Source organism: Podarcis muralis, chromosome 7 (genome assembly GCF_964188315.1).
Source record: "Podarcis muralis chromosome 7, rPodMur119.hap1.1, whole genome shotgun sequence".
NCBI classification, from domain to species: Eukaryota; Metazoa; Chordata; class Lepidosauria; order Squamata; family Lacertidae; genus Podarcis; species Podarcis muralis.
Window position 1 is genome coordinate 23,787,160 of NC_135661.1, and position 27,067 is coordinate 23,814,226.

The 27,067-nt window shown below is 45.9% G+C and overlaps 2 protein-coding genes across 14 annotated transcripts in view; both read left to right on the plus strand.

The window, feature by feature from the left end:
- Positions 1–6,206, plus strand: part of KIF1B (kinesin family member 1B) — a 132,736-nt gene extending 126,530 nt beyond the window's left edge. For all 13 annotated transcript variants that reach the window (XM_028740688.2, XM_028740689.2, XM_028740690.2 and 10 more), the window contains one exon: positions 61–6,206. In XM_028740688.2, the coding sequence (XP_028596521.1) occupies positions 61–103 (43 nt within the window). In that variant the 3' untranslated portion in view covers positions 104–6,206. The remainder of the gene's footprint in view (positions 1–60) is intronic.
- Positions 6,207–8,947: 2,741 nt separating this feature from the next.
- PGD (phosphogluconate dehydrogenase) lies at positions 8,948–26,013 on the plus strand. Its single transcript, XM_028740703.2, has 13 exons — positions 8,948–9,102; positions 12,490–12,565; positions 13,786–13,965; positions 15,226–15,291; positions 16,011–16,129; positions 17,326–17,395; positions 17,932–18,066; positions 18,635–18,824; positions 21,420–21,550; positions 22,947–23,080; positions 23,902–24,001; positions 24,711–24,833; positions 25,706–26,013. The coding sequence occupies exons 1-13, from the start codon at positions 9,095–9,097 to the stop codon at positions 25,823–25,825; spliced, it is 1,452 nt and encodes a 483-aa protein (XP_028596536.2). The 5' UTR covers positions 8,948–9,094; the 3' UTR covers positions 25,826–26,013.
- The last annotated feature ends 1,054 nt before the right edge of the window (positions 26,014–27,067 follow it).

Consider the following 27,067-nt stretch of genomic DNA (forward strand, 5'->3'; position numbering starts at 1 on the left):
AAAATGAGTGCTAGAAAGAGTTGCAGTCTTGCTTATTTGCTCCTCCTTTCTCCCACACAGGTCCAAACTTGCCCGAAGACGCTCAGGACAGCTGAAATATTGAGTCTCTGTGGGGTTCTCACCCGGTTCCCCAGCCCAAATCTCTTAACACGCCTTCTGATATAGATAAAGCGTTACCTCTCATTTCTCTGTGATTCTTGAATTTCTCTCTCTTTCCTTGTATGCAACCCTGTGGCTTTAACATTCCTCGTCTCTCTCGCTGTCTCTCCCCACCCCCCATCCTCCCTTCAGCACTTTCTCCAGCTATTCTAAACCCCACCACCATCTTTTTATCACCCCTCCCCATGCACATACCTGTGCTGAAAATATTATTAGTAGCATGTGGCCAAACTGAAGAAAGTAACAAGGGGGAGGGGAGTGTTGGTGGTGACTTTCCAATTTATATGCACGACTTTTTTGGGCAAAAAAAAGAAGGGACACCCCCTTTTTTGTTTCTCTGGATGCCCTTTTTCTTCATTCCAATTGACTTTGTGCTACTCTCTGTGATGTGTTTGTCTCTGTCTGGAATACTTTTCTTTTGTTTTGGAAGTCTCTGCACTGCTGCTGCTTTCAAGGCGAGGTCCTCTGCACATGGGCGAATGCAGCTCTTTGTCCACCCCCTGGTCACACCTGGAGTGCGACCAAGATATTTCAAATCTCCTTTTGTGAAAGCAGACTTGCTGGCAAATTTGGACCACTTTCCCACCCTGCCTACTTTGGCTTTTAAAACTTGCTACTTTTAATTTTTAGATTTCAGGGCCGCCTCCCTGCCTCACGTCTCACGAAGTGACCACCACCTTTGCCCATGTCATTCAGAAGCCAACTTGAATCTTTCTTCAGTGTTGGCAGGACCAGGCCATTGCATCTGCTGGCAGCAAGCTAGCTTAGAGGGCAAGTAACAGGCTACATGGCAAGCGCGCGCACACACACACACACACACACACACACACGGCTCTGTTCCCCCAATACATCTCCGCCACTTCCTGCCCCCAGTTGATTGCATCCAATGTTAGTCCTACTCAGAGTAGACTCACTGAAATTAATGGACACAATTAATGTAAGTTGATTTCAATGGGTCTGCTCTGAATAGAACTGTACTGCTTACAATTCTCTAGCTTTGGCTGCCTGAGGCAGCTGCCTCGCTCTGCCTATTGGTTGAGCCGGCCTTTCCAAGCCATCACTTTTTGGAGTGCACCAGGCTCTGCTTTCTTCCCCTTGGCCTGTGCGTCACTCAATGCAAGCAAATGAATGAAACTGCCTTTCAGATGCCTTCAGTGCCCAGGTGCAAAAACCGTGCATTGCACGGGGAGATTGATGGTTCCTGCCCTTGTGGTCTTGCTGTGTGCTGAGATGGGCCCCCATTGGCCTGAGCACATGTGTCACAGGCCCAAAGATAGCTGGCTGAGCTGTGAAAATCCAGCTTGGCCAATGCTGGTCCCTTCTGTGCCAGAGTTCTTCAGTAATGTGAGGCTGGTCCTGTCGTTAGGCAGAGCAATTTGACCTTCACAGGCAGGTGGTTTTTGGTGGGGATGGGGCAGTGGCAATTAGGTTAACACAGAGGACAGAGCTCTGGGTTTGTGCCCATGTGGGCTGCTCTGCTGCCCTACTTCCCTCAGGCACCATGAACGACACCTACAATCCCCAGCTTCTGCACATAGGAAATATGGAGCGAGTTGTCCTTTGCTTCAGGCAGCAGAATGCTTCCGGCCACCCCCATTTTCCCATCTGTGTCTCTCCAGAAGGGTCCAGAAAGGCACAGCTTAGCTGTGCACCAAATCTCCAAAAGGTTAAACCTTCCCCCACCCCCCACCTTCCACTTTCCTCTTAGTCGGATCTATGCAGGATATCTCTGATGGCTCCTTTAAGAACAGGACAAGGGCTTTGAAAATTGGGATTCAGTGTGGTCGTATCCTCTTGGAAGAAGGGTTTTTTTAAACTTTGCAAAAACTTGGCTTTTGTGGGGTATTGCTTTAAAACCCACCAGCCCCCCCAACAAATAAGTAAATAAATAAATAAATAGACTCTTTTAAAAAACCCAAATCATTATGCACTTAAAAAAAAAAAAAGCCAAATCAAGATAACCTTTACCAGCCTGGTCCTCTCCGGATGTTTTGGATGCCAACTTCTACCAGCTAGCACAGGGCTGATGGGAGTTATCCAAAACATATGGAGGGCACCAGGTTGGCAAAGGCTGAGATGTGAGCAAAAGAGCTGTATTGGGGTCCTTGTGCTTCAGGAAGACGATTGAAACAAAACAAGCTCCCTACACCTCTGCTTTCTGCTATATACAAAACATATAATCTGAACTAACAAACCTGTTTACATGCTTTCCCTTTTTAATCATTTTGTGTGTCTGAGTAGGAGAGGTTTTTAATTTAGGAACAAATGTCCCACTCTGGAACTCTTCCCTTCACTCTGAAGATTGTAAACATTTTGGGCAATTTGGTAGCCAAGGTAGGTTCACTTTATGCTGGCATGAAGCAGTCAGTCTCACCTACGTATACTGGGTTCTAGGTCTCCCTACATAAATGCTCTTGTTCTAGATGTCTCTTAGCTCTAGTTTTGTGGGAACACCGGGTGAGATTTTTAACTAGTGTTTGGGGCTGTGCCACTTGAGATCACAAGCTGGGGCCCTGCACAAATAGATGCTTGTGCCTATCAAAATAGTTCCCTGAACATAGAAAACCAGAATATTCTAACCCTTTCCCCTGACATGCTAGCTTTTGGCATGCTTGGAATTATTTTACATGTAGGAGCATTCCATCATGCAGGCCTGTGTCTGAAGTCTGGAGCTGTGCAGGCAGACCTCATGCTCTGTATGTAAGAACCACAACCAAGCCCTTCTTGAGCTCCCTGCTAAGATTCTAAGTTTCTCTTTCTTGTGAGGTGAACTTGTGTTGTTAGGATGATTTTTCTTCAGTGGAGCCATCTTTGCCCTCCTCTTTCTCCTTTCCAAGCTGGCTTTTACTCCTGTGGCTCACTGTGATCAAGGAGGTGATTTAAAGAGCAATTTCAACCTTGTGGTTCAGAGGAACCAAATTTGCATGTTGGCATTTTTTTATGCAGCTTATAAAAGCCATCTAGTTGGGGGTCAGCTCAGGGAGGAAGTTTACCTACAAACCACAGTACTGAACAGAGACATGCAGGCTTTAAGCACCATAGGATTTTTTTCATCAACAGAGCAACCTTGCTGCATTATTTTTGGGGGTGGGGGAGAAAATGTTTTGGCTCTGCTGTGTGACATCAGGGAGTGCGCAGTGGTGCAGCGCCAGGACAGAAGGGGCTCTCTTTAACATTACCCTCCTCTCTTTCTCTCTCTCATATAACTAAGTGCTCAGGTTGGAACTCCTCCTGGCACTTTCTGTGGGTCTTGTGTACAACCTCTGTGCAGGGAAAAAAGGGACCATCCTTGGAGGCCCAGATCATGGCATGGGGTCTGTTTGTTCAATGTACTCTGATTGTGTAAGTCTCAGCATAGTGATTAACGTTCCTTATACAACGGACACACTCCTCACTGCCAACGTGTGTGCGCATCGATCGAGGCTGCTGGTTCAGGAGCTAAGCCGATTGTGTGATGGTTTTAATGATGGACTTAAAAGGTTTTATGTGGGGTGCTAAGTTGCCGTATCTGCTGCCTCTGACCAGTAACAAAAGTGGGGCGAACTGTGTGGAACCAGGAAACACCCCCCGGGAGGACATTTCCTGGAAATATTATGTGTACACTAAGATAACTTTTTAATGTATTTGTTTTATTATTTAAACTCGGAACAAAACTAGCCTGCAAAGTCTTTGCTTTTGGAAGGAGGCCACTATGGGTGGACTATAAATACAGGGGTTATATATAAGCATTAAGGGGCTCTTCTTAAGCAGGAAGAGCAAGTGGATGGTAGTGGAAACCAGGTGTGTCATAGCATACTCATAAGCTGGGAATTGTAGTGTCTTATGTAAAGGTCATATGTCTACTAGGTCAGCTTAGGTTGGTTTATATATGTAGCTCAGGTCGGCAAGAGGGCAAACATCCATTCTAAGCCACTGCTGCATTGGCCATTACAAGAGCAGAGCTATAATCTGCTTTGGAAACAAAGTCACACAAAATTGTTATTTTTTCTTTTCACAGCCAGTCCCTGGTCAGGCACTGTGAGCAGTCCCTTGCCCATTATAAAATAGTTCCTCTTGGCCAGATGTCCCCCAAGCAAACAGAAATTAAATGTTTCCCCTTGCATCTTAAATTTGGTCCCAAGTTTTCCAAATTCTAGGAAAGAATGTGAACTATGGCGAAAGGAGAGGGTGAGAATCCAACCAGAGAGGTGCCAAAGCTCTGTTCACTGTCCCAGTCCTAGAGTCAGCCAGCTCTTAGGACCCGCCTACCTTCTGGAGGCTCTGCCCCATGCCATGGGCCAGCCAACCCACAGAGCATGGGGCTGCAAACATAGAACAAGCTTTGAGATCACCTTTTGCACCTCCTAGTGGGATTTCCACTTTTCTCAGTCAAATAAACATTTTTTCCCCTAATGAAAGCAAAAAACTGACCACACTGGGAGCCGTAATGTTAGAACTTGAAAGTCATATATATATATATATATATATATATATATATATTAGTTTAATCATAACCTTCTGAACCTTTTAATATGGGTTTTCCTTTGAAGCAATGCACTTTAACCTTTTAGGCCAGTGTCCCCATTCAGGATGTTACGGAAGAGGGATGGGGTGTCAGGCTCCAAACCTGTGGGAAGGTTTCTCCAAACACCCCTCCCACAAATCCCCCTGAGGGCATTTCAAAGCAAAGACTTTATTCGCTGCTGCTTTACTGTCTAATAATTTACAGGGAATATTTAATTTGTTTTTGTTTTTAAAGTATATATAAAGTAATGTGTATTTATGCATCTGTAGTTTATTGCACACTAAAAGCAGGACATCCTCTGGGCTGATCTGCCCCTTGGCATGTTCTGCTGTCACTTAATACTGTCTATTACTGCCTATGCATCAAGTGGTACAGTCCTCCTCTGCATTAACAGCTGGCTGGATTTTTGTCATTCTCTTGGTTTTGTTTCTTTTTAACATGCTGCTTTAAAAGAACGGGAATAAAACTAATTTTTTTGCTGCTCTGAGGGTTTTTTTGTGAATGTATGTGAAACTGGACTTCACCTCGTGCATGTGGGTATCGCATTACTCCACGATGGCTCACTTCACCTTCACCCTCGCCCTCCTGCCCATGTCCACGGACCCGTCAGTCCTTCTGACGTCACAGGAATGTATCCAGATTTGTGCTTCCTTATACTAGAAACATCAGCCATTGGTGGGGGGTGCGGCAGAAGCAGACGTTTAATTTCTTTGGTTCAGGAGGCCATTTGCGAGTTTGAAGTGCAGCCACTGATGACCAGTCTGATAATACTTGAAAGAAGTCTTGTGGTTGTGCTGGTGTTCGTTTTAAAGCCTGTACCCTTTTTTTTTTGTTGTTGAGCAAGAGGGACAGCCCCTGTCTCTTGGAGAAAGGGGAGCAGTTCTGCCTTCTATATGGCTGACTCGTTTTCCTCATCCAGGGAGGCTCTGAGTGACGTCTGCTAAAGCTAGAGAAGATTACATGTGCTCATCCCACCCAGAACAGTTCTTGTGTGTTATTTTCCTTCCCCTTATTTATTGACAACCTAAATTCCATGTGCTTTCCGCATACACGTCTTTCTCATTGGGCATTTGTATGTTTAAGTGGTTCCTTCTTCCCGATGCCCACAGACAAACATGCGCCTCATCAACACAGACCACCCCTCCACCAACCACAGTCACCTGCACAACATAGGTGGCTTTCTGGAACCGATCCCTTACCCCTTCTCTTTCATTTTTTAAATTAAAAAATCAGTCTTTCCCTGGTTGAAAGGAATACATTCACAACACTGTACTTTTTTTTTATTAACTGACTTCGTTTTGTCTTTTTCTGTTCCTTCCCATGTTTTATTTTGTAAATATATCTGATGTTCGGAGCTTGGGTATACAAAATGTAAATATAGTTCATGTATTTGTACTAATTCTGATCCATCTTGCTGTATAGCCTTTAGGTGTGCAATGCAGATAACAATATCTAACTCAGTGTATGGTAACCTTGCACCACTGAACTGTTAGTGAACGAGGTGAAAAAAAATTAAGATTAAAAAGCCAGTGGATTAAACGAATTTCAGCTCCATGTGTCTTTTCTTACCTCCTCTTGCAAGAGGCTGTTTGGGCCCCTCCCAATTGGTGGTTTTGTTTGTTTGCAGGTGTATCCTGTAATTTATTATCCGGGCTTGAATGCACAATGACTCTGAAAGGGCACCAGATTCCCCCTCCTCTATACCAAGAAACTAAGTCCATCCTGCTAGCCTGCCCAGCCCTACCTTAAATAGCCATGAGACATAAGCAGAGCCTGCTGGTCAGGCCAATGGCTCATCTAGTCTGGCAGCATCCTAATCTACAGTGGCCAATTAGATGGGGTGGGGAGGGAAAGAACTTTCTATACCAGGTTGAGGTCCTTGGAGAAACCATGGAATATAAATGTAACAAATGAATTAATTTAAATAAGTAAAAATACATCTGGTATCACCAGCCTGAGGTCTTCACCTAGTACTGAACTTTTACCAGAAAGCTCACTCCCAGCATTCAGGACCAGTAGAACTGGAAAAGCTCTTAACCTCTGCTGGCTTAGTACTTGGTAGAGCAGTGCACTTTTTAAACCACTAAAAACAACTGAGGGAAGGGGAAAGAGAATGTCCATACATGTTTTGATCTGCTCTTCTTTTGTAGCTATTAATATGAAAATAAACAAAACAAAGAATAGTTATGATTAGCCATCACTCATCATCTTGGGACTTGAAAGGTGCTGCAGTGAGGATGCTAGCTACACCCTTAACACAGTGCAGTTAAACCATGGAACTCGATGCTACAGGAGACAATGTTGGTCTCCAAACCAAGTGACTTTGAAAGATTAGACAAATTCATGGAGAGGGCTACTGATGGCTATTGCTCTCCTCCAAAGTTGCTGGAAACCACAAAAGGGAAGAATGTGCTTGTGTTCAGGTCCTGTTTGCCTACTTCCCATAACAGCCAGTGAATTAAGTTAGGCTGAGAGACTATGACTGACCCAAAGTCACTGAGTAACCCTGGTCTTCCAGGCCCTAAGCCAACACACCACTACACCACATACCGGCAAATCCAGGTGACCCAATTACAGCTGATGGGGAGGTATTGCACAACAAGCTCATTTCCCCCAAATACAGTGATACCTCGGGTTACAGATGCTTCAGGTTACAGACTCCGCTAACCCAGAAATAGTACCTCAGGTTAAGAACTTTGCTTCAGGATGAGAACAGAAATCAGGTGGCAGTGGGAGGCCCCATTAACTAAAGTGGTGCTTCAGGTTAAGAACAGTTTCAGGTTAAGAACGGACCTCCAGAACGAATTAAGTTCTTAACCCGAGGTACCACTGTACTGGACTTTCTGTGGTAAGGAAAGGATGAAGAAATGTGCTAGGGAGCATGGCATAACTCTTGCTTTGATGTAATGGTCATCTAAGGCCCTTGCAAACAAATTGGAATGAATGCTCATGAAATAGCCAGTGTCGTATAATTTCACTGCAAACAGATCAGAATGAATGCTCAATAAACAGGCTGCCTGCAAGTACCCTAGGTCAAATTTCTGAAAACACCCAGCAAGGGAACTTCAAACAGGGAACTGTCTGATCTTGTCAAAGGGATTTAAGTTACATAACCTCCAGAAACAAGGAAGAGAAAGCCAGAGGGACCAGGCCGCACAAGTCAGAAATTGCCATTGTGAACATGCCTCTGGCACTCTTGAGCATATGTGTGTATAAAATCATGTGCCTGGAATGACATGCATGTGCTGCTGTGTTTGGTGTGTTTGGTGGTTCAGCAGCATAACATCTGCTGTTCAATGTAAGAAGCTCCCTTTGATTGGTCCAGGAAGCCCAGAGCTCTTCAACCTCCTGCTACTGCTTTTAGAAGATTCTGCGGGGCTAAAAGTGGGGTGTGGGGTGTGTTGGGGATTCATGAAGATCCCTCTCCCCTCCCATAAAGTAGTTTCCATGGCATGAAACTTGCTTCTGTAGCAATAGTCTTAACTCTGTGGTGGGACACCTGCTTTGCATTTGTTTGACTGCAAATCCATCCAAATATTTTTGACAGGTGGGGAACTTTCTTCAGCTTGAAGCCCATATTCCCTTTCAGCGAACTTTCTGGAGGCTTTACATTGATGGGCACTGGGCAAGATCACAAAGGCCCCATTTGCACTGACTTTCAAAGCACTACCATACCACTTTCAACAGTCAAGGCTTCCCCCAAAGAATCCTGGTATCTGGCTTGTTGTTTGGGGACTGCTGTTCCCCTCCCAAAGCCAGTCCCCAGAGAGGTTTAACAATCAGTTCTTCCTCCTAGGATACACTGGGAATTGTCATTCTGGGAAGGGGATAAGGGTCTCCTCACAACTCCCAGCACCCTTAACAAACCACAGTTCCCAGGATCCTTTGGGGAAAGCCATGACTGTTTAAAGTGGTATGACAGCGCTTTGAATGCATAGTGCTGCTGGGGTCAGAGACAAAAGCAGGTGGAGTAAGAATGTGGCTTACCTTTGCACACATCTGGCAAGCAAGAGGCAAGATCGCAGATACGCCCAAGTCTATTTAAATATGGTGCCATTCATGGTAGTGATGGGAAGCCTTGCTCGCTGAGTGCATAAAGCCTTACAGCCCGAGAGAGAGGGAAAGGGAGCCGGCGAACTACCCCATCCCTCGAATGCATGACTTTGAATCATTGCCCAAAAAAAGAGAATGAAAACAAAAATTTCCCATCCGACCGCAACAGAGGGATGGAAAGGCAGAAGCCTGTGCCTTTAAAGGGCTATGCTCGCCGTCCGCCTGAGCCGATCAGCAGACCTTTAGGCTGGGCTAGGGCTGGCCCCTCCCTGCGGTGGGCTGGCCTAGACGGGTCCGCTCCAAGTGGAAGCGTCTTTGGGAGCGCCAGTCGCCTACCTTTCTCGTCTCAGCTACAGTTAAGCCTCCCGAGTCGCCGCCATGGCCCAGTAAGTATTAGGGGGCATTTTGGAGAGGGTTAGCGGGGCTCGCTTGGCAATGCTGAGTTACGCGCAAGAATAAATGACCGATGAGTTCAAGGCGGGGAATGTTTGCTCCTAGGCGAGTAAATCTCATCGGGCTACTCTGGAGTAGACCGTAATTAATGGCCATGGACCCCACTCACTTCGGCGAAGCTCCCTTCCAAGTTAGCGTGCGTAAAGCAGACCTAATCCGGAACACACCGTGATGCGGAAGTGCATCTCGCTGAGCTCAGTGGAGGCGGGTGGGTCGGTGGGCTGACTCCCGAGTAAGCAGGGTCGCAGTCAGGAAGCTTCATTCGGTTCCAGGAAGCTTACTCCCGTGCAAGAGAAGAGAGTGCTGCCAGGCTTTCCTCGGAGGGAAGTTTGCTCAGTGGGGTTCATCCAAGGGGGAAGGAGGGTAAGCACTCTGTAGGTGCTCAGGTGCATTTCCAAGGCTTGTTAGCTCCGGGCCCTCACCTCCTTGCGGGGCGGAAGGCGGGCTCTGTTGCAGCAGGAAAATAAAGGTATTCCTTGCTTTCCCTCCACTGGTTCCTGTCTCCATCCATTCTTATGTGACTGATCATTGACTTAGGTGACTCAGAGTACCTTGGGGAGTTGGGCTGCAAAAGTGAACCCAAAATTTTTCTGCAGCAGACTGATTCACGTTTTGCAGGACCGAGCCTTCGCGTGACAAATAGGTCCTGGGGCTTTATGTCTGTGGGGTGGGATCATCTTCTGATCTGGAAAAGTTTTTTTTAAGAAAGGGGAAAAAATATCAAATCGTTGCTAATTGTGGCTCCATGGTGATTGGTTGAGGAGGCAGTTGTCTTGATTTATCTTTTTTTTTAAAAAAAAAAGGTTGAGCATTAGAAATGAAAACCTTCAGCCTCTTGAGCCCTTCTTTAGAAATCTGGGCGGGTTCAAGTTGGATGTGCTTGCTTCTGGGCTAATCTCAGCTGCATGGAAATTGATTGTGGTTAATCTTTTGTGTAAATTGGAAAGGACTGTGGCTCAGTGGCAGAGCACTCACTTTCCATGCAGAAGGTCCCATGCTCCGTCTCTTGCATCTCCCCTTAGGGATGGGAGGGATTCTCTGCCTGATACCTTGGAGAGCCACTGCCAGTCAGTGTCTGCAGTTGGATGAACCACTTGCCCAACTCCTCATAAGTCAACTTCCTTTTGCTCTGATCAACTGGTGGGATGAAATAAATTAATTAAATAAATGATCAGAGCATAGGGAGGCATGTCGCACATGCTTTAACAATACATAATAAGAAAAGTCTGACTGCTGGATCAGGCCAAAGGCCCATTTAATCCAACCTCCTGTTCTCCCAGTGACCAATAAGATGCCTCAATAGGAAGCTTGCAAGCAGGACCTGAGTACAGCAGCAACTCTTCTCGGTTGTGAGCCTCAGCAACTGGTAATCAGAGGCATACTGACTCCCAGCAGTGGACACAGAATTTGTGATATCCTTCTCCTTTGTGTGATTCTGAAATTCTCTTCTAAAGCTATCTAGGTTGTTGGCCATGCCTGTCTCCTGTGGGAGCGAGTTCCAAAGTTTAACCATGCGCTGTGTAAAAAAAGTCCATTCTTTTGTCTGTGCTGAATCTTCCAACATTTAGTCTCAAGTTCTAGTGCTATGAGAGGGAGAGAGAAAAATTTCCTCTGTCCGCTTTCTCCACACCTTGCACAATTTTATACGCCTCTTTTGTGTTCCTTTTTACTCTTCTCTAAACTGAAAAGCCCCAAATGTTGTAACCTTTCCTCACAGGGATGTTGCTCCATCCCCTTGATCATTTTGCTTGCCCTTGTCTGAACCTTTTACAAAGTCCTTTCTGAGATGAGGTGACCAGAGCAGTGCTGTGCACAGTATTCCACAATGTGTGGCTTCTCCATAGGTTTGTATAAGAACAGGTTGTGCAGGATTATTGCAAGGATTGCAATGAGTTAATGCAGGGGTGAAGAACCTTCATTGGCCCAAGAGCCACATTTCCTTCTGAGGCCCACAAACCTGTGATGCATGGGGCCACCCACCCACTCACCTACCTCACCATTCTCTGTTCTAGCAATCAAATGATATCCCAGTTCAAGAACATCTACCAGCCAGGTAAAATCACTGGGAAGGAGGGTGCAGAAGAAGGCCAGTGAGTGATGTGGCTTGGGCAGAATCACATTTAAAAAAAAAATCCACCTGACCATCCATACTTCACAGCTCTTGGCATTGTCTCCAGCTAAGTCTTCTCCCAGTAGACCCACTGAAATCATTAATTCTAGTGGTGTCTACTCTGAGGAGGACTAATGTTGAATGCAGCCTCTGGACATTGTCATCAATGCTTAGTCCTGTATGAGTTGTTTCTAGGCCTGACTTTTCCTTCTGGACTTTCTAGTTTTGAACTTACAGGGATTCAAAGTGAGCGCTTGCACATACTGTAGCTTTCAGGCATGAGGGCTCCCCCCCATCCAAAGTGGTACAGCTCAAACGCAGAAGACTGCCTCCTTTGCTAATTGTTTGGACAAGGCTTAAGAAGATGTAAAGAGAAACAAAGAGACATTGCCCAAGGCAGAGGGGGTGGTGTGGGTGTGGAATGAGTTGCCAGAGGGGTGCCCAGTTTTGGTAACACTTGGCTGGCTTAATGCCACGTGAAAGACTCCACAGGTGTGTTGTGCAAGTTGGGCCAAGCTCAGGATTTAATCCCTGACGTTTTATTATTGTAGCTGTTGCTGGTTCCTGGGACTACAAATCCACTCTGGGGAAGGGTGATAGCTCAGTGGTAGAGTATCTGCTTTACACGCAGAAAGTCCATGGTTCAGCCCTTTGCATCTCCAGGTTGGGTTGACAAAGGCTGCAATCTGAGACCCTGGAGAGCTGCTGTCTGTCAGTGTACTGTAGACAGTCCTGGAACAAGAATCTGACTCTGCTAAAGCAGCCTTCTAAGTTCCTATGCTTCTACCTCCATTTGTCTCTGCTTTTCTTCCATAATGATTTCTTCTTCCTTTCTCATATAATCCCTCTGAGTTTGAGGAAGTCTCTCCCATATTGTTGAGGCACAGCTAGGAAATGAAAGGGCTTCTAGAGGCGTGTAACTTCTCATTTTCTAGATCTAGTTGCTCAATCTCTAGAATTGACACAACACAGTCCTGGCTGGTGCAAGGCATGGATCAGAAGCACAGCCTGGGTTTTTAAACTGCAACCTTCCCTGTTCCTTGGCACCCTTGCCTGGGTGTCACAGGCCCCACCTGCACTGTACATTTAAAGCAGCATCATACCACTTTAAACAGCCATGGCTTCCCCCAAAGAATTCTGCAAAGAGGGATGGATTGTTAAACTATTCTGGGAAGTGTAAGCATCCATGTCTGTTCTCCCCCTTTTTCAGAGCAGACATCGCCTTGATTGGACTGGCCGTCATGGGCCAGAACCTCATCCTCAACATGAACGACCATGGCTTCGTGGTGAGTGGAAATGCCTGGTGTGAAGTTTTAACTACTAGGCAATTATTTATCACAGACACTCTCTCGCTTTCTTTGCTACATACTGTATAGAACGTAGAAGGGAGATCTTAGGACAGAAGCTTGAAGACAGGGGTGGGGGTCCTTTGGTCTTCCAGATGTTTATAGATTACAGCTGTGTTCATCTATGATGGTTCATCAGTGGCATATTAGCTACTTACTGGGCTAAGTTCTAGATTTTGGTGTATAAATCCCTATACAGCCTGGGACCAGGATACCTGATAAATCATCTTGCCCTTTATATACACAACAGATCATCTTATCAAGAGAGAGACCCATTCTGCACAGTGTAGGGGCTGGGCCTTTAGTGTGGTGGCCCCTGCCTTTTGGAATTCCCTCCCATTGAATATCAGGCACCATCTCTGTGGTGTTTTCAGCACCTGCTAAATACATTCCTCTTCTAATTAAGTAGAAATCTTCCCTAGTCTGCATCTGCAGTGTATATGTTTTTATTGCTTTATGGTTTGTGGGTTTGCTACCCTGGGCTCCTGTGGGAGGAAGGGCAGGATATAAATATAATTAATTAATTATACCCATTGGCTATATAGTAAATCTGCTGGTGGTGAGAAATGTATGAATGTGGAGATAAGAAAAGTTTGAAACAAGAAGGTGAGGCGGGGGATTTAGGGTAGAGGCAAGGAACTTTTGCAAACCAGGTGCTGAAATGCAGCTGCCATCACGCCCAAGAATTGGTCATGTTAGACTAGAACTGATGGGAGATGGAGTCCAGCAACATCCGGAGGACTTCAGGTTCCTGATTTAGTGGGAGGCCTTGTCTTACTTGCTTGAGTACCTTAAATGACAGAACATAGATTGGCTTACTGTTTTGAGCGATCTCTGCAGATAACTGCTCAGCAGGAAGTGCTGGTGTGTGTGTGAGAAGCTGGCTAAACCTGTATACATTGAAAGGTGTTTTTTTTTAATGACCTACACACCAGGTTAAATCCATTCCAATCAGGCCTTTCATTTTTCTGGTTAAATGGGGGGAAATAATGAAAATGAACATGCAGATGTCTTGTCCTTTTGGTCCTTAGAGTCTGAAAATAACTTCCTAGTCCCTGGCACAAACCCATTAGAAAACCAGGTATAGGGGGGATGCATTTCAGAAAAGGGATCAGCTCTACTGTCTCCCAGTGAAATCCCTCTCTCTTATCCTCTCCTAGGTCTGTGCATTTAATCGAACGGTATCCAAAGTGGATGACTTCCTGGCAAATGAGGCCAAGGGCACTAAAGTCATTGGGGCCCACTCTTTGGAAGAAATGGTCTCCAAGCTGAAGAAACCCCGGAAGATCATCCTGCTTGTCAAGGCTGGGAGCGCTGTGGATGACTTCATCAACAAGCTGGTGAGCAGATCTCTTCCTCCCATCCTTGACCAACTGCCTCTTCTTTTACAAATGATGCCCCTTTATGCCACCTTCCAGAATTCTATGGATTGGCCAACGCTAGGGCTGGCTGAACCTTTCCTCCCTGTGGGGAAGGGCTGGGGCTCAGTGGCAGAGCTCCTGCTTTGCGTGTGGAAGGTCTCAGGTTCAATCTCTGGCATCTCCAGATGGGGCTGGGAGAGGCTCCCTGTGGAAAATCCTGGAAAGCCACTGCCAGTCAGTATAGATAATATTGAGCTAGGTGGTCTGAGCCAGCTTACTATGTTTCTCATGGTAAGTTATCAGTTATATTTTATCTGCACAATCAGAATGAATTTCTGGAACATAAATGCTTTTTCTGTGCAGCCTGAACAAGAGCAATCATCATTAAGAAAACAAAGTCGGATACGTGGATCAAGTGACTTTTCTTCTTTGACCTCAAAACTCTTAACCTTGCTCAAAGTTGTCACCTGAACTAGCCAGATGTTTAACTGAGAATCAATCACAGTCAGTCCATCATTTGAAAAATAAGACTTTAGAGCCATCTTGCCCAAGAAAAGCAGCTAGACATTCCATTTTGGCAACTATAACCTTGGTTTAAGGAGCCATTTGATGCCTAGCTTATATATCTGAGTTTCTAACACTGTTTCCAAGACACAGACACTTCCTGCTCTAAAATTCAGTAATATTTTAGTTGAAGAAGGAAACATAAGAAGCTGCCTTATACCTAATCAGACCATTGGTCCATCTAGCTCAATATTGTCTTACTCTCACTGGCAGCAGCTTTCTAGGATTTCAGGCAGGGGTCTTCCCCAGCCCTACATGGAGATGCCATTGGGGATTGAACCAGAGACCTTCTACATACAAAGTAGGTGCTCTACCACTGAGCTATGGTCCCATGAAGCTGCCTTATACTGAGTCAGACCACTAGTCCTTCTAGCTCACTATTTTCTGCACTAACTCCAGGGTCTCATTTGAGGATGTCTCATAGCCCTCCCAGGAGATGTTCCACTGGATTAGACAGGCGTTTTGGTCTGATCCAGCAACTCTCTGCAGATGGACAGCTGCCACTAGATTCAGAGAAAACCTCTCTTGGTACAGTCATTGGGAAAGAATAGTGGGAAAGGGCTGCTGCCAGTGTGCCCTTTTCATGGGCTTCCCAAAGGCATTTGATTAGCTGGACCTGATAGGCCATTACTCTGCTGACCTCTTCTGATGTAACACTGTCTCTTTCCTTCACAGGTGCCACTGCTGAGTGCCGGAGACATCATTATTGATGGAGGGAATTCTGAGTACAGAGATAGCACAGTATGTATTGTGCCCATTTGTATCCAACTTGTATACTCCAAGGAGCTCAAGAGGATATGTGGGAGCTAACTTTATCTTCACAAACAGACCTGTGGGGTTGGTTGGTTAGGATTTGTTTGCAAGACATTTCTCTCCTAATACGTATTTTTCTAAGGATGTTGTCACGCTGCAGTTTTTTGTGCAACCAGCGGGTGGCCTTGAGAAGGGCGGGATTGGTGAGCAAAGTACGTAGGGGTGCAGCCCCTAGTATTTTATTAAACTGCAACTTTTTATATCCCGCCTCTCAATTTTGTCCAAAGGCTCATCAATGAGTTTTGTACAAGGATTGGAAGTTTTGAGCAAGGTGTTCCGTTGCGCCAAAAACTGTTTAGTCACACTAGCTACATGACCTGGAAAGCTGTCTGTGGACAAACGCCAGCTCCCTCGGCCTGAAAGCGAGATGATTCCATAGTCGCCTTTGACTGGATTTAACCATCCAGGGGTTATTTACCTCCATGCTCTCAAGTCCACCAATGTCTGTTAAGCCAGATGCAAAGGAAATTTTACTGGGTGCAGAATTTTAAGTTACAAGTGGTTTTGTAGCTTTTAACTGGTACAGGAGTCAGATTTATTTTCTTTCTCTTTTGTGAGATATACGTTGCCCTAAGTAGAGAATGCAGTGCTTTTGCCCCCATAATCCTCTTTTTCGAGCAACGAGTCTCCCTTCTTTTCCTATCCAGAGGCGTTGCAAGGAGCTCAAGGAGAAGGGCATCTTGTTTGTTGGGAGCGGGGTTAGCGGTGGCGAAGAGGGCGCCAGGTACGGCCCTTCACTCATGCCAGGAGGAGCCAAAGAGGCATGGTAAGAGATGACGAGAATGATTTAATGCATTTATTTGTTGCTTAATGCAAAGGTTTCTCAAGGCTATTTACAATTATGAAAGTGTACATGATACAAAATCCAGAATACAGCAAAAAGAAAAAAGAGCATTAATTGACCCAAAGTGCTCATCCTGCAATAACATCATAGGACAAATCCTGCTCCACTCCATATATAAATTCACATAGATTGCTTTCCCATTTTTTTAAATACAGCAAATGTTTTAGCTGCTTTTACATATGCAATTAATTGTTCTGCGTATGGTTTTTATTGCACTGTAAATCACTTAGGGAATTTGTATTTGATCGGATTGTAAAACATGGGAGGCAGTGCTAGAGCACCTACTTGGCATGCAGAAGGTCCCAGGTTCAGTCCCCAGCAGCATCTCCAGGTAGGTCTGGGAGAAACTCCCTGCCTGAAAGCCCTGGAGAGCAGCTGCCAGACAGTGTAGACGATAATGAGCTGGATGGACCAGTAGTCTGACTGACTCGGTATAAGGCAGCTTTCCATCTTCAACTGCAAAAAAGGACAAATCCTTTCCCACACCACTGAATAAAAATAAAAATTGCAGCAAGGTATGATCCAAACATAACAACTGAAAGGCTGGGCAAACATGAATGTCTTGGCCTAAAGTTTGACAGTGATGGTGCCAGGTGTGTTTCCTTAGGAAAAGCATTCCACAGACATGGAGTCACCACTGAAAAATGCACGTTCTATCAGTTGGGTCCTCCTCAGATTGAGTTGTGAAGCGACCAAAGCAGTAAATGTATGTTTCATTTTTATTTTTGTTTACTCATTTACCATTTTTCAGTCTCATCCTTTCTCCTGCCTGGGGCAGTCAATAAAATAGTAGATGCCAATAAAACATAATTTTTAAAAACACAGACTCAGATGAGATACAGTAAACAGCAGCAATGGTATCTGTAGGGACTGCACCCCCAAAATAATTATTTCCTTATCCAAACACCTGGCCAAGTGAACATGTTTCTTAAATGCTTCTGTAGTAGGGGCAGACCAAATATCACTTGGAAGGGGGTTTCAGAGGTAGGGAGCCACTACTGATAATGCCCTGTCTCGTGTCTCTGCCCTCCTAGCCTCTGTTATGGTCTGGATGGTGAACCAATCATGATGATGTCCTTTCTGCTTTGTTTTTCAAACATCCTTTTGGTTCTTTGCAGGCCTCACATCAAACCAATATTTCAGAGCATCGCTGCCAAAGTAGGAACTGGGGAACCCTGTTGCGACTGGGTAAGATGAGCTGACATGTTTATGATGCACTCTGCATGCTCCTAGAGATACTCTTCAAGCTGATGCCCCTCTTTGTGAATTGTTTTTGGAAGGTTACTAGCTTCTCCAACACCTCACCTCCCCCATCAAGAGGAAGGGGAGAAGGCAGACCCTTTCCAATGTTGATGAGCCCATTGGGGGCTGTACTTTGGGGGTAGAATGCGGGTGTGGCCCAGCCTCCTGGTGCTAAATTTTTTATGGTTTTAATGGAAATGGGGTTTTAACTTGTTTATTGTGGGGGTTGTTATAAATTGTTCTTAAGTGTTACATGTATTTTGTATTTGTATTTTGTTTTTGTTTTATAAGGTTGATTAATATTATAAAGTCTTTTATATGTGTTTGTGGGAGGGAGGTTATTGTTTTGTTGGTTTTGTTTTAACTATTTACTTGTCTTTTTACCTTGTGAACTGCTCTGAGATATTGTCATGAAGAGCAGTATATAAATCTTAATAAAAATAATTAATAATTCATTTTATTCTTTCTCATGACTCTGGCAGGTGGGAGACGAGGGGTCTGGGCACTTTGTAAAGATGGTGCACAATGGGATTGAGTATGGAGACATGCAGCTGATCTGCGAAGCCTACCACCTCATGAAGGATGTGCTAGGCATGGACCATGATGAGATGGCCGCGGTGAGCCCACAAGACAAACCAATCTCTTGAATCTGATGGGTGAAGACCCTATTTTAATAAGTCGAAATAAAAGCCAGAACAGGCACTTACACAGAGACACAGCAGGGAGCCTCCTTTTCTAGATGGAGTTCCCAGGAGCCTTTAGGGGGGTGGGATACTTGTGGGCCTTCCATATGTTGTCAGACTACATCCTTGACCATTGGCCATGCTGCTTGAGGCTGATGGGAGTCCACCAATATCTGGAATTCCCCATCTCTGACTTAGACTGACGGGAGTTGTAGCCCATCAACATATGAAGAGCCAAAGGTTTACCTCTATAGCAGAAACTGCCTTCTTGACTGCAGGACCCACAATCATCTGCTCAATCCACCATAACCTGTCTTTGCATGCAGGGGAAATCCCTAACAGTGGAGGTGTGCAGCAGAGCCACAAAGGCATCTTCCTATTTTCTTAAGAGCAAATGCATCAGGTTTATAGAGCACAGAACACTATGTCCTAAAAAAAAAAGTCTTGCAGTCTCAGGGAGGGGGTTGTTGATCTCTCTGCTCCTTGTCTCCCTTGCCCTTAGGTGTTTGAGCAGTGGAATAAGACTGAACTGGACTCCTTCTTGATCGAAATCACAGCAAACATATTGAAGTATCGTGATGCTGATGGGAAGCATTTGCTCCCAAAGATCCGGGACAGTGCTGGGCAAAAGGGAACAGGGAAGTGGACGGCTATCTCAGCTTTAGAGTACGGGGTCCCTGTCACTCTAATTGGTAAATAACGTTGACATAGATTTGCACTAAAATGTGGCAATGATGGGATGGGCAGGGGCCCCAGAGATATGTGGTGCAGTCCTTGTTTACTTGAAAGACCTGAGTTGAGGCACCCAAGAGTTTATTGTTGTTATTTAGATTTCTGTGCTACCTTTCATCAACGGAATTCAAGGTGGCATTCATGTTTCTCTCCTCTTCTCCATTTTACCCTCAACAACAACCCTGTGAGGTAGGTTAGGCTGAGAGATAGTGACTGGTCCAAGGTCACCCAGTGAACTGAGTGGGGATTTGAACTTTGGTCTCCAAGACCTGACACTACCCACTACACCGCACTGGTTTTATGCCTGATGACCAGTAAGTTTGCTGTGTGAGCTCAAGATCCTCCAAACTCAAAATATCATCCACACTTCTGTGCTGTTTTCACAGCTGGCAAAGGGCCATAGTTCAGTGGTAGAGCATCTCCAGGTAGGGCTGGGAATATCTCCTGTCTGAAACCCTGAAGAGCCATTGCCCACCTGTGTTGACAGTACTGAGCTAGCTGGAGCAAGGCTCTGATTCAGTATAAGGCATCTTCCTATGTTCCTGCTCTGACTGGTGATGGTTCTCTACATTCTTGGGCAAGGATCCTTCGCAGTTTTCCAAAATAAGCTCCTTTTAAAGTGGAGATCCTGAGGACTGAAGCAGGGACCCTTGTGTATGCAGTGCATCTTCTCTACCTTCTCTACCACTGAGTTATCAACTCTGCCTTTCTTTTTTAGCACACACACCCTTCCTACTGTGTTCTGCATTTCTCCCCTCTTTTAAATATCAAACCTCCTCTACGTAGGGTTCAAGGCTTGGCTCCTAGGGTTGCCAGGTGAATTGCTAATGGATTGGGTGTATGGTTTGCTTTTCTTTCTCCCTCCCGTTCTGTTTCCTTCCTACATCAGCATGACTTGCAATTTCCTGCTCTAAAGCAGCTGACTCATCCCTTCACAATGCAAAAGGATGTTGGTTGGCTAAGAAAGTGGGGGGGAGAGGAGGGGCTACCTTTGTGACTGCAAGAGTGTGGAGGAACCACAGTGCACCTGCGGCAGTGAGAGTATGAGTCACTCACAGGAAATCTGAAGAACTTTTTCACCTTGTGTGTTTGCACTCTCTCTGCCCATGCCTTTCAGGCAGGCAGTCCTTACAAGTGGGGCAATTGCTTCCATTCCTAGTTTCCACAAACCACTCATGTCTTCATCTGCACTACTCAGTTATGTCCCAAAGTCACTTTGGGTCAGTTTTTGTGAGTAAAGTGACTGATAAAATATTTTTATAATATTAGTAATAATCCCCTGTAGCACTCAATGAGTGTTATGTTCCTGTTGAATATACCGTATTTTTCGCCCTATAGGACGCACTTTTCCCCCTCCAAAAATGAAGGGGAAATGTGTGTGCGTCCTATGGGGCGAATGCAGGCTTTCGCTGAAGCCTGGAGAGCGAGAGGGGTCGGTGCGCACTGACCCCTCTCGCTCTCCAGGCTTCAGGAAGCTCTGCAACCCTCGGGAGGGTCTCCTGAGGGCTGCGCAGAGCTGCCTACAGTCCCGGGCTTCGCGCAGCTCTGTTCAACCCTAGGGAGCCCGGCGCGAAGTTGTGCCGGGCTCCCGAGGGCTGCGCAGAGCTGCCTACAGTCCTGGGCTTCGCGCAGAGCTGCCTGCATTCCGAAGCCTGGGGCGCGCTGAAGAGCACGCCTGGGCTTCGCGCAGCTCTCCGCAAGCCTGGGGAGACCGGTGCGACTTCCTGCCGGGCTCCCTAGGCTTGCGGATAGCAGGCTGTTCTCGGGGCTGGGGTCGGGGGAAGCTCGGGCTTCCCCCGCGCCTGGGGGAAAAAATAATTCCCCCCCTTTATTCCCCCCCTAGGTGCGTCCTATGGGGCGAAAAATACGGTACTCTGTCCTCAGTGGGTTGTTTTTTAAAAAAACATTTCTTGTACCACTGCAAAACTTGGGGTTTCTCCAAGCCAGATGATACAGTCTCCATATGTGTGTTTCTTGTGTTCTCTTTCGTATGCATAATGATTGGCACTCGGAGTTTACCACTGATATCTAGAATTGTAGTTTGTTTTGTGGGGTGGGGTTGCTTACAGCACAATGCTGTGCGTGCTTAGTCTGAAGTAACTGCCATTTAGGCCACCTTGACTCCATGCATTTAAAGCACCACTGTACTGGTTTAATCAGTAGTGGCTTCTTTCCCCAACCAAATAATCATGGGAACTGTAGTTTGTTTTGGGTGCTGAAAGTTGTTAGGAGACCCTTTATTCTCCTCACAGAGCAATAATTCCCAGTGGTTTAAAAATCAGTCCCTCTTTCCAGGAAACTCTGCGAGGAAAAGCGGTTCCCCTAAAACCTCTCAGCATCCTTAACAGACTACAGTTCCCAGGATACTTCGGGGGAAGCCCCAAATGGGTAAATTTTATGTCCCTCCTCCAGTTACATGATATCCAGTAGTTTTTTAGTGAAGATAATTTGAGTTGTTTCAGAAAGCAATCTCCTGTGTACATACAGTACTGTGGTCCTATTTGCCATTGCTTCAGTTTAGTCATCCATGGTGTTTGATTTTTCTTTCTCCAAAGGGGAGGCTGTATTTGCTCGGTGCCTGTCTTCCCTCAAGGACGAAAGAGTGAAAGCTAGCAAGCTGTTGAGTGGACCCAACGCAGCTAAATTTAGCGGGAATAAGGCGGCGTTTCTGGAGGACATCCGCAAAGTGAGTTGTTAGCCAGGGAGGGCTAGCCTTATGGCCCTCTGGGTGTTGTCAAACTACAACTCCCATCAGCCCCCACCCAACATGGCCAGCGGTTGGTGTGGTGGGAGTCATAGTCTAACAAAATTCTATCCTATGTGTGGGGAAGATGCATCATTCTGCATTATAGTCTCCAACAAGAACCTCCATTGTCTGAGGTCCAGATTGTTGTAGAGATTGTACAGTGGTGCCTCGCAAGACGAAATTAATTCGTTCCGCAAGTTTTTTCTTCTTGCGAGTTTTTCGTCTTGCGAAGCATGGTTTCCCATAGGAATGCATAGAAAATCAATCAATGCGTTCCTATGGAAACCGCCTTCAGACCAGGTCTGTCCCCCGACTTCTTCTGAAGGCTGGGGGGGGGGGGGGACAAGGGCTTTTCTTCCCACCGCCAGCCTTCAGAAGGCTGTTCTGAAGGCTGGTGGTGGGAAGAAAAGCCCTTCTCCCCACCTCCCGCCCCGCAAGCTCCAGGGACAGGAGGGCTTTGCTGCCAACCGCCAGCATTTTAAGATCGCCCGGGACAGCGGAGAAGTCTCCGCTGTCCTGGGGGCTTTTAAAATGCTGGCGGGCGGCAGCGAAAGCTTCGCTGCCGCCCGCCAGCATTTTAAGATCGCCCGGGACAGCGGAGAAGTCTCCGCAGTCCTGGGAAAGCAGGCGGGAGGGAGCAAAGACTTTTGCCCCCCACCGGCCTTCAGAATCGGTCCAGGACCTCTTCTGAAGGCCGGCGGTGGGCGAAAGTCTTTGCTCCCGACGGCCAGCATTTTAAAAGCGGTCCGGGATAGCGGGAAAGCGCAGCGCAATTCCCTGCTATCCCGGACCGCTTTTAAAATGCTGGCGGTGGGGAGCAAAGCCTTTCGGCCCCCGCCGGCCTTCCTGGACCTCTTCTGAAGGCCGGAGGGGGGCGAAAGGCTTTGCTCCCCACCGCCAGCATTTAAAAGAGGTCCCCGGAGATTTCCCTATGGGCTTTCTTCTTGCGAAGCAAGCCCATAGGGAAATTCGTCTTGCGGAACGACTCAAAAACGGAAAACTCTTTCGTCTTGCGAGTTTTTCGTTTTGCGAGGCGTTCGTCTTGCGAGGCACCACTGTATCAGCAGTGCCAGAATTATAGGCTTCCTCACTCAAGACATGCTCAGTGGGTTCCTTTAATCTGGAATGGGTGGTGGGGTGTGCAAACCAATCATTCCCTCACACTAACTCTGACTTAATGTGATCCATGACGATGGGCAACTCTCTTTGGGTTGATGGGGTCCTTTCTCAGTCTCTGGTGGCTCAGCAAATGGCTGACTTTGCCACCCTCTGGAGCCAGCCCCTGGCTTGAAAGCCTCTTTCTAAATCTTGACACTGTCCCTTGGCTCCCTTGCAGGCCCTGTATGCTTCAAAGATTATTTCCTACGCGCAAGGCTTCATGTTGCTGAGACAAGCGGCAAAAGAGTTTGGCTGGACGCTGAATTATGGTGCCATCGCCCTGATGTGGCGGGGAGGATGCATCATCCGAAGGTAAGCAAGACAGATAGGATATGATAGGAGCAGGGGCTGTTGATTGACAGGGAGATGATCCTCTTCATTTGGAGCTCAGACCAACTGAATCGAAAAGTTGAGATTCTAACTGGGGCTGCACTTACACTCTACATTTTCAGCAGTATTGTACCGCTTCAAACAGTCATGGATTCTCCAAAGAATTCTGGGAACGACAGCTGGTTAAGAGTGCTTCTGCCTCTACTTTCCTCTGTCTCTCCTTTTGTAATTATTTGTTCCCACTTCTTATGCTCTGAGTTTGAGGAAGTTCCTCCCATTGAGACACAGCAGAGGAAATGAAAGGGCTCCTGCCTGCAACTTCTCATTTTCTGGATCAGTTGCTCAATCTCTAAAATGGGCATGGTGTGGTCCCAGCTGATTTTAGGATCAGATTACCTTTTCTTTAAAAAAACAACACTTTTTTAGCACTCTTCCCTGGGTGACATATTTGTAGACACAGACCCCATCTGCAACATACAGTTAAAGCACGATGATATCACTTTAAACTGATTCCCCCAAAGAATTATGGGAGTTGTAGTCTGTTAAGGGTGCTGGGAGACCCCTTACTCCCCTCTCAGAGCTACAATTCCCAGACTTGCCTGGGAAGAGATTGCTAATTCTTCTGGGAATTGACTATTAGCCATGCTAGCTGGGGCTTATGAAAATTGGAGTCCAACAGCATCATTGGTTATCCCTGCCCTTGGTTACATTATGTTGGTCCACATACGTTTTTGGGTTCCTGGCTATTTACCTCACTGATTTCAAGAAATCCTACTAACTGCTTTTGCATGTCTTCTGCATAGTGTGTTCCTGGGGAAAATCAAAGAAGCTTTTGATCGAAGCCCTGATCTCCAGAACCTACTGTTGGACAACTTTTTCAAGACGGCGGTAGAGAATTGCCAGGTAACTTCAGGAGGAAGAGGCCACATACACACACCATATATTTAAATTATTATTATTAATTTAATTTGTATACTGCTTTGTATTTTTAAGAAAAGCACTATGCTACTTTAAACAATCATGGCTCCCACTCCCCCCAAAATAAATAAATTCTGGGAGCTGTAGTTTAAGGGTGCTGAGAGTTAATTCCCAGAGTTCCCTGAAGAAGGACTGATTGTGGAGCAACTCAGAGAACCCAGCTCTGTGAGGTGAATGTGGGGTCTTTCCTAACAACTCGCAGCACCTTACAGCTTCCAGAATTGTCTGAAGTGATATAGCAGTGCTTTAAATGTGCGAGGCGAATGTGGCTTTAGAAAATACCTGACCATTTTTAAGTGCAGTGTGTATGTATGTATGTATGTATGTATGTATGTATGTATGTAAAGAGAAAAAGTACTTAATTTTGCATTGCTATGAACAGCTTCACATACACCACAGCCTCAGAATGGCTGTCCATTGTCCATCCCTTGGGAGCAGATTTTGAGGGTGCGCAGAGGTGGGGGGCTGGGAAGGAGAGGGTGGCAAAGTCCCATTGTGCAAGGGGAAACTTTGTCCCACTTGCCCAAGGACAGCGGTGGAGACAACCCTGTGTTTCCAGTGGAGGAAGGGTCATTGGCCGAATACAACTTATAAGAAGGTAACTACTACTACTTTTACATCATTCCTCCCTTAGGAATCGTGGCGACGTGCCATCAGCACTGGTGTCCAAATTGGCATCCCAATGCCGTGCTTCACCACTGCACTTTCTTTCTATGATGGGTACAGGCATGACACTCTACCAGCCAACCTGATTCAGGTAAGCCAGTCTGAAAACAGCTTTGGCATGTGTGGAGTCCCGTCTGAAACTTCTCCAACCTTTTTTGCTCCGTTCAGATCTTTTGCTCATTTCCCTAGTTAACATAAGGAGAGCCTGGCTGCTGGATCAGGCCAAAGGGCCCATCTAGTCTGACATTCTGTTCTCACAGAGGCCAACAGTAATGCCCACCTGATGTCTCTGTATCCAGCACAATTTGTGGTGCCACCTCTCTTCTGGCCTTCCTTAAAATCCATCATTTTCTTGTGGCCTTTGGGTTAACCCCCTTAATTTCGATTCCTCAAAGGACCTGTGTTTTAAGCACATGTAGCTGCATTTGCCCATGATCATTCCTACAGTCATCTTTTCCTCTCCTTCCTCTTTGTCGTGTTTCCTCATTGTCTGTTTTAGATTGGAAGTGCCATACAGGCTGCAGCTCCCAGCAGTATTTTTACCTGTTTTCCCTCTGCAAGGGGAACCTGCGGCTCTCCAGCTGTTGTTGGACTCCATCTATTATCAGCCCCAGCCAGGAATGATGGGAGTTGTAGTCCAGCAACATCTAGAGAGCTCCAGGTTCTCCATCCCTGAACTGAAAGGATCCTCTTTAGTTTTACCAACACTGATGGAGACTCTACTGTAGAGGCAATGGGTCTGACCTCTTAGATGTCCCCAACTAAATTCTACTCGAAGTAGATCTATTGACATTAATGCGACTAAGTTAGTCACTTCAATTATTTTCAGTCCGTTTACTTGGAGTATTACTAACATGGGCTGCAACCCTCAGTGTGCCTCTTTTGAATTTAGCGACAACTGAAAGTTGACTGTGTTACTTTGGCAACCTATATCACTAACCATGTGTATGCAATTTCTCAAAGGCTCAACGAGATTATTTTGGTGCCCACACCTACGAACTGTTGTCAAAACCAGGCGAATTTATCCACACCAACTGGACAGGACATGGAGGCTCTGTTTCCTCTTCATCATACAATGCCTAGAAGGAAGCCTGAACTTGAAAGTGGAAAATACTGTAGAGCTAAAACATTCCCTCTTCTTGCTGGTTATTCTCTGTATCTTCAGCACTTTCTCTAGTTGTCACGTTTGGGGCATTTTTTTTTTTTGTAAAGAAGTTGTGATCATGTCTTATAGGAGGGCTAAAATAAACATTTAAATCCCTCTTTGAAAATGTTGTGACTTTTATTTCACCAGCCCAGTTCCCTCTAGGAGTAATAATAATAATAATAATAATAATAATAATAATAATAATTAATAATAATAGGACCAAAATCTCAAGCCTCCAAAACAAGAAACAAGAACTTAAGCAGTTGCCCTGCTGGATCAGACCAAAAGTATAGCATCCTATTCTCTCAGTGGCCAACCAGACGCCTGTAGGGAACCTGCAAGTAGGACCTGAACACAACAGCAACCATCTTAGTCTAAGATTAAGATTATTAGCAGCTCTAACAAACAGATCTGCTTTGAATGTTGCATAATCTATGTCTGCATCAAATTAAGCCTTATAATCACATCTTGAATAAATTCCTATGTCTCCATTTTTTTAAGGATGGTAATTAAATAAATGTACAAGATCCTGTTTTGTCCACAAATACAGAAGCCCTTGTGCTGTGCAGCACCCCTGGATTTTCCATACTCACAGCAGAGCCGCAATGAAATCACCCCAAGTAAAATTCCAAAATCTAAAAGTGTTAAGACGCACTAAATTAAGGTCATATGCCTGGGATAAGAAAACCAATTGTAGCTGACGCTAAAAGCTTGTAAGAGTATTTTGTTGGTTTATTGCATCCCACCTTTTCCTCCAAGGTGCTCAAGGAGGTGCATGTGGTTCCTCCTCTTCATTTAATCCCCACAGCAACCCTGTGAAGTAGGTTAGACTGAGAGGCAGTGACAGGTCCGTGGTCACCCAGTGTGCATCATGGCTGAGTGGGCAGCAGGTATACAGAATGAGGGAAAACTCTGCAGCTGGAGTACCACCTACTAGCAGATGGTGTTGGGGTTGTACTGCTCACCTGTCCCTCCCCCCAACTGCATAAAAGGACAGTGAGAGAGGGGCATTTGCACCATATCCACTGCTCCTCCCAGTCTCCATCCTGGTATGCAGCACTGACTCAGCCACATCCCTCACCATACTGTTGGCTACTGGTGTTGCCGCAGAAAAAAACTTGGTAGTTGGAGGCTTCAAGGATGCAATAAAGGACCTCACTAGATGTCCTCTTAAGGAA

Excerpts from the sequence above, each read along its gene's own strand:
- PGD (XM_028740703.2), top strand. Across the intron at positions 13,966-15,225 it reads ATGACTTCATCAACAAGCTG|GTGCCACTGCTGAGTGCCGG; the intron begins GTGAGCAGATCT and ends TTTCCTTCACAG. Across the intron at positions 18,825-21,419 it reads GGTCCCTGTCACTCTAATTG|GGGAGGCTGTATTTGCTCGG; the intron begins GTAAATAACGTT and ends CTTTCTCCAAAG.